Genomic DNA, 10170 nt, shown 5'->3' with positions numbered 1-10170 from the left:
ACAGCCACAAAAAGCAACGTGGAGAAGCAGCACTGCTTACAGTAAATCAAAGCCTCAATGTCAATACTTACTAATGCAATGTTTAAGGAGATCTGCAAAGTCACTGTTACCACGTTTGTTTATTTAACAACTGCAAGTATCTTATGATGTACATCAGTTTCACAAAAAAGTTAAAGTTCTCTGTTTAGTGGTACACAAAAAAGCTTTAGAAACTTGAAGTCTAACAAGAAATGGAAGTGTAGTTCCGGAAAGTGCACTTAGAAGCTGAATGCCAGCAATTTTCAAATAGTTTTTATGCTCTTTTAATATTAGGTGATGCCTTAGTCACAAATTTAGCTATACACACAGTGTCCTTGATTTTCCTTTCGAAACAAGCACTACAGAGAAGTAACACAGCAGCCACCCTTTGCCCTTCTTTTTCTTTTGCACCTTTCGCTCCTATTCACTCCCTCAAGTCACACCAAAGTGATTGTGGCTGCCGTGTTACTAAAAACAGCAACTCCAAGAGATACATGATGTGTGCGAGCATGTGTATATTTTATATATACTTTTCATATATAAAAATACACGCTATAGTATAAAAAACTCCAGATAAACTCTTATTCTCACAGTAGCAAATATATCAACTTATTTTCACAGTACTTGGCTTTACTACCTGGGATGCCCAGAAGGATTAAGGGTTATTTCCCGCAAAGCTGGTACTCACGGCTCCCACACGACGCAGGGCCCAAGCAGCTGCGCACCTCCCAAGGCCGCTGAGAGTCTGCAGGGCAGGACCCTCATTTTTCTTTCAGTGACCACAACCCTAAGGGGCTGCTTAGTCCCTTTCTGACAGACTCTCTCTCTCGAGCAGCTGGCTCTAAAAGGCCCGTGGTTCAGTCATTCAACGTGCTGAAGGAAAAGCTGTAAAACAGCGGGTGTTTTCTGTCGGGAGGGAGGCATCAGTCCCTTACCTGGCCGTTCTTGCCTCCACAGACAGCCTGGCACAGGTCTGGCACAGCAAGGGCTTCCCCACACGTCAGGTAAGGGCAGGGGACGCTCCCGGCAAGCACACGCGTGAGCACACACACACACCACATGAAGGCACACGGGCACCGTGTCCCCGACAGGACCACGTAGGCTCTGTGAATGGTGGATCTTGGCTGACACTAAACCCCCCTTGGGTTCAGTTGTGTGCACACATACACACCACGCCAAGTCCACTTAGCGAGGCGTACTGATCTCTTTTTCAGTCACAAGAACGGATAAAATAATTTTAACTCTAGAAACAACAAAAGTTACGTTTATGCAAAAACCTGTTTCAGAACTAGACTACAAAGAACAAGTTTATTAAGGCCATTAGAAAGCAAATCTCACCAGCCACAACTCATGGGCAGCCAGAGGCATTATGCCAGTTTCAGAGTAACTTGGGGTTACACTTTGCTTTTATCTCCTCTCTCCGTTTCTGCGTACAACCTGACTCAGCCTTCCTGGCTGTAACACAACCCTTGGACCCTCTGCCAAAACACCAACCAACACCACACACGGAACAGCCGTAGCCTCCCCAGCCTGAAGCCTCGGGGCAAACAGACAAGAACCCAACCCGCTGCCTTCTAGTCTTTATGTACCTGGATATCGAGGCCCACGAGGGAAGGCAGCGGCTGCGTGGCCTCGGCCAGGACCAGCCGCACGCCAGACCGTGGGGCAGTTGCCTGTTGGTTTATTCCCGTCCTGTTTCCACCCGCCTGCCCCACTTGCCACATGGTTCTGTTCCAGCAGCTCTTCAGGCAGGTAACAGTTGCGAAGGGAACTGCAGGAAGGCAGCTCACAAGCACACGCACAGGGAAAACCAAGCGAACAAGAAGACAGTTAACCTGAGTATCAGAAAATGCTACAAACCGTGGCGGGCGCTTCTTGCAGCCTTTGGCACGAAAACCAGGGAGAACAGTAGTAACAAAGCCTAGGGAGCTCCCGCGCAAACTGAGCTGAGACATTTCCACTCCTAGCCTCCAAAGAGCTTAATTTCTCAGCCTGAAAAAGGCACACTTGACCAAGCACAGCTGTGACATTTCACTTGCACCCTGTGAGAAAAAGGCAAAGGAGGAAGATAAAGGTAACCAAGGTGTACAGATAACGTCTGAGCTACTTTCACATGCCAGGACGGGGGGAAGCAATCTCACATACAGCCGAGAGAGTGTTTGATCAAACCCACCCCCAAAGGAGTCAAGTGACCTGGTTTTAACATGTTGTTTTCAACAACTGCACGCTCCCAAGCCTCTCGCCACGTCTCGTGCACCTCGTGTCTCGGAGGCACCGCGCAGCAGGACAGCGGTCCCGCCTGTAAGGCTTCGTGGTGCGAAAGGCAGCTCACTGCTACAGCAGCCATCAGCTTCTGCAAAGCCACCCGCTGCTTTACTGCTGCTGCTCTGAAAGAAATTGGGTCCAGAGAGGTCTCTGCAAAGCTCAGTGCATGTAGCAAAACTCTCTTATAAAATACACCTAAGCACAGTAATAGATTCATCAGAACTGAGAAGAACATTAGTGACAGTCATTTCATAGAATTATTATTGTCTTAAAAAACAACAGGTTTGAAAGAATACACGTTTTCTTTGCAATAAAAATCAAGAGGAAAAGAAAAGGTATTTTCAGACACAAATCCCAATTTGCAATCAAATAAATCTGACGGTTGCACCTCACAGTCAACTGTACAAGTCATCTGAAACTTGAATCTGAAACAATCTGAAACACTCTGTACGTGCCAAATGATTTCCTCGTGGAAACCAGCCTCTCCTCCCAGCGTACTGAGTAGTCTTCAAAGTGCTGCAAACACTGGCTGTCTCCCTGCTGGTTCACTCCCCCACGTTCAGGCTTTTCGTCTCGCAAACCATTATATTCTCTGTATCTTTAGTTCTAACTCTAAACTTCCAGTTTGCTATTTTACATTAATGGCACTTACTGCAAAAATAATTAAAAAAAAATTGAACGTTTAGGCACACAACAAAATAATCTGCCTTTCACCTCTGCAGCTGCATAGATGCCTGCCAGGCCCCAAGCCACAGCTGTGCTCTGCAGGTCTGGGCCACAGCCCCGCGAGGACTTGGCTTCTTCATTTTTATGATTAATAAAGGTAGTTTTCACCTAGGAAGCAAAGACTTGACAGTTTCCAGCAGATCAGTCTGCACATTAGTACATTTTGGTTCTTGGGTGCACTGCGACTGAGACACGAGGAACCACCGCAGCTCCGTGAGCCCACCTGTACGTACGGGAAGCGTTTTACACGAGATCTCTCCCCGCCCCCCTCCCTCCACCTCAGCACAGCACAGAGGACTGAAAAGGCAACGCAAAAGTGCAGCATGACAGTATGTTCCAGGGCCCCACGTCAGTGACAGACAAGGACTCACATCTGACTCCTCTCTTCATTCTGGGAGCCATCTGTCATAGCAAAACGATGCTCCTGGTTTGGTTTTTCTATCATTCTCAAAAAAAAACCAATAAAAATTTGCCATCATTCTCAATTTCATCGTGCAAGCCAGCCATGCCTTCTTGAACTTGAACCAACTGTACAACCTAGGTCCCTGTGAACTCACCCAGATAAATTACCCCAGTAATTAAACCCTCCATTAAGTGAGGTGGAGAGGGGGAACCCACTGGAAGCATTTACTGTTTGGAAGGAAACGGAGCGGCTCCAAAGGGATCTAACTCCAGCGCCTGCTGCTGCTGGCCCTGCGCGCTCTGCACAACCAGCTCGGTGAAGGGCACTGCGCCAAAGTCGTCCGTTTTCAGCCCGTCACCTCCGTGAACAGCTCCGTGCAAGGAGCTCTGCCTGGGTCTACCAGCCACTATGACTGTGCCGTGGTCCCCGCGGTTGTCACCGAACCCCTGATGCTGGGGGTGCCGCAGCAGGTCCGGCGGGTGGAAGGGTTTGGCTCCGAAAGGGTCCAGCAGACTCTCGTCTGTCTGCAGAGGGTTGGTCCGATCTTTGCTGTCCGTCAACGCAACGCTGATGTTCTCCTTGGAGTCCGAGATAGTCAGGAACTCGTTGCTGCTCTGCGAGTCCCTGCGGCCAGCCTTCTTGTGCCGGCGGGCTCGCTCGGGGGTGCGGTAGCTGGGCTTCAGCGCCTTCTTCGTGGAGGTCGGGGTGCCGTGGTGGCGCTTCCCGTTGTTCTTCGAGACCTCCTGTTTCATGCGCCTCTGGCGGGAGGAAAGTTTCTGCAGGTTACGCTGCTGCTTCACCTTCTGCTGCTGACTCCCCGTGATCTCCTCAAAAGGAACCAGCCCAAACAGGTCCTCTTTACTGCCCCCGGTCCTGGGGAGAAGGGGAGGCTGAAACGGGGTGCAGCCAAAAATATCTACGCTCCGTGGAGAGGTGGGGGAGAGCAGAGGCTCAGTTCCCGCTCCCTGGCCATCTTGCTGAGACACCTTTTTACTGAAGGGGGCTTTTGTGAAAACATCAAAGTCCTCCTGCTCTTGGTTCAGGCTGGGAAAAGCCGTCTGAGACGAGACGTCTTTGTCCATCTTCTCTCTCGCCTGAGGCTGCAGAGTAAAAAAGGGCACTGCTCCAAACACATCGAATTCTGGGCCAGGGTTCACCCTGATTACAGTACTGGGCACCTCAGACAAGGATGTATGCGTTGAACCGGGTTCTTTGATTTCACTGCTGCCCACACCATCTCTGAACCTGCTGCTCAGGAGCCCTTCCACAGACTTTTGCTTGGTGCGATCAGAATCGGAGTCAGAACTTTGCTTCTCTTCCTCCTCTTCCTCCACCTCTTCCTCTGAGTCCATGAGGAGAGGTCGGTGGCCTAAATTCTCTGGTTCTGTATCATTGTCATCATTGAAGTCTCCATTCTCTCCTTGCAAGACTTCTTCATCCTCCTGCTCTTCTTCTTCCTCGCTGCTCTTGGGAGAAGGAGGATCAGATTCAAAATCGCTCTCTGACTCATCCCCACCTTTCGTCACTTGTCCCTCTGCCGTTTTCCTCCCTGGCCGGGGATCTCTAAAAGCCTGGCTCAGTTTTCCAGCCTTGGTGGGGGTCCCTACGTTATTTCCTTGATTGCTGGCTGAGTTATCCGCTTGTTTTCCAGGAGAACCTGCAGGTCCAAAGAAAAATGCAAAACAAAACTTAAAATACACTCTTAAAGTCAACACTTATGCCACACACCCCCAGAGCTGATGCAAACATACATTCTGTGCTCACTGAGGGAAATGAGTTAATAATCAGATCTATTATTTCAAACAACACTCATAAAATTGATCAATAGTCAGACCTTCTAGCTTTACTCCTAGATGTCTAGAAATACAATACTAGTATTTTGGGGGCACGGAGGAGGGACCACTGGGCACAGGAGAGCTCTAGAGCCAGCTTCCCCAACACATTCATCACGCAGCCGCTCCTCTCCAGGGAAAGAGGAGCCAAGGTGCTTGAAAGATTTTAATTTCTTTTTTTAAAAGCAGACTACCTGTTTCTTGAAGTGCTTCCACTTTGATAGTCTGCTCTGACCAACTGATTGCTCTACTCATGAAAACAGTCAGCACAGGCCACAGAAAGTACTTAGCAATTTCAGACAATTCACTTGAGCTCTGGGGTATCACTTTACAGCGACAGCGGCCCTCAGAGGGCTCTGCTCTGCTGGCCTCCCACCAGCCTGCTGGGCACCTTCTGTACACCACAACGCAAACGCACCTTGTTGACCAACACGTCCCTTAAGGCTGCCTTTCGAGGAGGTTCTCCACGGCTGACCCACGGTACTAAGGTTTTACCACACGGTCAGACACATGTGGCCATACTGACATATTCAACGTGGTTTCAAAAGGGAATCGAGTGCATGACACCCTGTTAGTCCCCAGTCTTTCCTCTCCCAAGCTTTTGCAGCACACAACAATCCTATACAACAACCTCCAGGACAATTCGGTTCCTCTACGGGCCTATGAAAATTAGGGACTGGGCGAGAGAGGTGGTGTTTGTTCACGTCCAAGCTGCAGGGAAGGTTACCTGAGGTCACGATCTCTCTTCCTGCCCTCGAGGGCACCAGCTCCTTCCGTGAGCTGACGAAGCAGCGCCTGGAGCCTGCCGCCAGCCACAGCAGATATGGGGTTTGGGGGGTTCTGCCTCACTAGTGTGCTCTGAGGCACACCAAGAGAAGCGGGCCAGACAACAATCCCATGGGGAGAGCGCAAGGGGATGGGCTAACACAACTACATGGAAAGGGAGATGCAGGGACAAGGATGTTTTCCAACATGTCTTGGTTTGAAATACCCCCTCCGTCTCCCCAGTCAAGATCAAAACTGTAATTTGGACTCACAGATCCCACCAAGAATTAAGCCTGATGGTCACCGGCATTTGAACAGGTCTCCCCAGGCGCTTCCCCTGGTTTCAGCAGAAACAGCCTCTCTCCACCAGGGCCTGCCCACGAACAACGCCAACAAAGCACACGCTGTGACAGCAACACGGCAGAGCTACTTCGTCATTGTTTTCCCCTCACAAGCAACCCTTGCCTTGGTGTGTCAAACCTATGCTCAGGCTGATGCCAAGTTAAGTTCCTCCCTACTTAAGAGCCCCGCTGCTGCCCAGAAATGTTTTCAGGGTGTAACTGACCGTCGATTTCTATGTGAAGAGAACGAGTAGGAGGAGAAGTGACACGCTTGGTCTCAGCCCTGGAAAGCACATTTGCTCTTGAGACGTCCCTTTCCACAGGACACATCACACAGCAGACACGCTGCTTGGAGAGCGCATCACTGAACACGTAACGCTAACAACAGCAACGACACGTCACCTCTTTGCAGACATGGAGCAACTGCCAAACCCTTGTGTGCGATACCTGGAGGTGAGGCTGCGTTACAGTCACTCCAGGCTGAACATCACGTGGGCACCAACCTTCAGGTGGGGACTACAACAACGGCAAAGCCGGCTGTTGTTCCTGCGCCGGAACCCTGCTTGTGACTCTTCTTACAATATATAAAATAATTTCTCAGGTAGTTTCTTCTTTCACAAGGAAATTAACATGCAACTTAAAGCCAAGTCAGATTTCTTTCTTTCTATGCTCCAGTTTAGACCAGAATATTAGATTTTTCAAGAACAGTTTCTTCCTTTTTTAAAATGAATTAATAGCTGAGTTCTTATTCCAGTAGCCATTTTGCTCTCTTGCAATTACACTTAAAATAACAATGAAAATTCTGCAGCAATATATTTTATGTATGGATTTAAGAACAAGATGACTAGAATGACTAAAAACATCAGGTGATTAGGGCTTGAGCTGTCTCTTCTTTGCTTCTGGTGTCAGATTGCTTCTTATCTACTGTAATTTTTAGTACTACATATTTGCTTTACCCACTAAATTAGAATCTGGATTATTTGGCTGCTTACTTTAGATTTCCCAAAGGTACAGCCTTCACGTTGCACTATATAACCCCCTATCTTCCAAATCCTGCTGTTTCCAATATTTACTGAAACATTAATATTAACATAAACACGATTAGATTTAACAGCAGACGAAAAAGGAAATATTTCTAGGTTAGATGCTAACACCACTGGCACAACAAAAAACCCAAACCTTTCATGGATGTCAGCATGCACATGAGTTCACACTCCCAAGGAATGATTCTACCTTTGTATGTAGTTTCCATATGCAGAAAACAATTTTTTTTTTTTTTTTTACAGACAAGAACTGAACCACAGTCTATCCAATCTATCTGACTTTACAAAAGGTTTAAATATTATTTGTTAATTGCTGCCATGGTCAGACTCGCTGGAAAACAAACTGCAAAGGACACGGACAAGACAACAAAACCCAGCCTCTACCAACAGCTGCTGACTGGCTGAACAAGCCATTTAAGCCACACGACGGTCAGCTCTCAGTAGCAGACCTCTCTGCACAGAACATACATCAAACAGGACGGGACAATACATGGCAAAACACTTAAAGCAGCTTCCCAAACCCTCCTCGGTGTATCAGTGCCGGCACACAAGCCACTCCGACACCTCTTAGCAGACCCAGCTGTAACTGTTACTCTTGCTGATGCAAGGATACCCAGCAAATGCTTTTGGGAATCACAAGCTACAGTAACAGCTCAATAGGTCTCAAATTCCAGACCCAGCACGTCCGACCCTACATGCACAACTTCAACAGGAGAGCAAGTGGCACAAGTCAGACGATGCCGGGCGCAGCAACTGCTCCTGCTACGTAGTTTTGAAGAAAGCACTTTTATTTCTGAAGTATTTCAAGAGTGGTGACCTCACTGCTCCCACATTTGTATTTTTCAGGAAAGAGCAAGTATCTTGCTTTATTCTTCAGTTTGCAGTGAGGCTCCAAGCAGACATGAGCCTAAGATAGTAAACACCTTACAGTCGAACACAGCCAGACTTCAGGGAAGAAGCCGTCTCTGCATGCACCTTCACATCTGCAGCATCTTTGGTTTAGTCCCATCAACAGGGAGAAACTGCAGCAGGCTGGTGTCAGAACCAAACCAGAGCAAGAAAAACGTCCTCCATAGAGCTAGCAGTTTTAAAGCCATGACAGGAATATTTTGCTTTGTTTTTCTGCACAACAGTTCCCCCTCTTTCACTGTTAAAGTTAGCTAACTAAATGAATACAAAGAGCACTACGAATTAATGCCCCCCAAGGGAAAACTCCCTGGTTAATGACAATGTAATGCTGTGGCCAAACAGATTTCAAAAATGAGGAGTTCTGTCACGTTGATTTCATGCAATCTTCTCAACCTGAACTGCTGCAGAGACTGTTCAGATGTTTATTTATAAAAAAAAGCTGCAAAATGTTGAGCAACATCTGTTTGTCATGTACTGTTCAGATTACTACACTTCTAATCAGGTTTGCATCTTGTAGGAGACAATTGTTCTTCACTCAAATGCAAGCCAGGTGGAACATCTTTAATCGTATAAGAAGATCCCAATCCTCAAGGAAATTTTCTGTTCCGATGTTCTTTTCCAAGACATCCGATTGTAAGAGGATGAATTCCCTCTAACAACTGCAGTAATGACATGCCTTCTGCTGGTTCATCATTTGAGGGTACTGTGGGGGTGGTGAAAGAGGGGGGCATAAGGGCTTGAAGCTTCCCCTGAATTGGGAACATACTGCCACCATCATTTCAGAACAATTTGCCACATGTCAGGCCCAAGGATTAGCGACACGCTGCAACTAAATCTGCACTATTTCTTTGACAACAGCCAGAGCAGCAGCTGCTGAACACTGTAACAGGGATTTGCACTGCTTACCACCTTTATTTTCAAGAAAAATGGGAGAACAAAACACTTCTGCCTGGCATCTATTGCTTCAATATTCTTTCAAATAATTAGTCTACAGGTTGAAGCATGTTATGAAAAAAAAAAGGTGAAAGGTGACCATGATTGCTGTAAGATTTGACAAAAAAAAAAAAAACACAACAAATCACTAAACCATTTTGTAGAGAAAAAGCCCACCACTGGCACAGCCCACACGTATCATTTATTCTTGTGATGTGTGAATAAGTTCAAGTCACTTTAGCTTTTTCTAGATAACACTTCCAAAGTCTAAAATTATCGTGGTACAGGGAAGGATCCTGAACCTGCATTCAGCAATAGCTGAAGCCACAGCCAAGGAAAGGTTATGGAGTAATACAAGCAGTATTTTCAGCAAGTACAAATATTGGTATGAACTTACTTTAGTTGTCAAGTTACCTAAATCTGGAACACTGTACGACAGCCATATCAAGTTGTGGGTCTGGGCATCTTGTAAGAAACAATTCAAGAACATCAATTACCGAAGAAATGTGAGCTGATGGCATGAGCTGTTGTAGTGTTGTAGAAGTTGGCTCAGGTCTGTTTGTTTTCCTGTTCTCATGTTGTAATTTCTTGCTAAATTGTAGTGAGCTGTGTTTCACTTAAAGCTCCGGCCTGCGCAGCAGTCCAAGGGCTCCAAAGAGGTGGTACAAAAACTTGCAGTGGTTTGAAACCTTGTTAGAAGCAGTATACCAAAAAGCAACCTGATGAATAGTCATCACTCACATTTCTTCATGCCAGAACGCACTTTGCTGCTGCAACACGGTGAGTGCTAGTAATGAGCTATTGCAGCAGCGTCCTTTCAGGGACAGAGTGTGTCCGAGTCTCCAGACCATTTCCATTGTGCTGCTGTCCGGCACACAGCTGGCTGGTTTTCTGCCAGTTCCACACAGCTGTGACTAGCAAGTTACATACCACAC

The 10170-nt window shown here is 47.1% G+C and overlaps 1 protein-coding gene across 1 annotated transcript in view; it reads right to left on the bottom strand.

Moving 5' to 3' along the window:
• Nucleotides 1–120: 120 nt before the first annotated feature.
• BMP2K (BMP2 inducible kinase) overlaps nt 121–10170 on the bottom strand; it is a 50870-nt gene continuing 40820 nt past the window's right edge. The window contains exon 16 of the mRNA XM_068403575.1: nt 121–5069. Coding sequence (XP_068259676.1) covers nt 3637–5069 — 1433 coding nt within the window. The 3' untranslated portion in view covers nt 121–3636. The remainder of the gene's footprint in view (nt 5070–10170) is intronic.

The sequence above is a fragment of the Nyctibius grandis genome, chromosome 6, assembly GCF_013368605.1.
Source record: "Nyctibius grandis isolate bNycGra1 chromosome 6, bNycGra1.pri, whole genome shotgun sequence".
Classification (NCBI taxonomy): Eukaryota; Metazoa; Chordata; class Aves; order Nyctibiiformes; family Nyctibiidae; genus Nyctibius; species Nyctibius grandis.
Note: the sequence above shows the minus strand (reverse complement) of the source record. Positions and strands in the feature narration are given on the sequence as shown.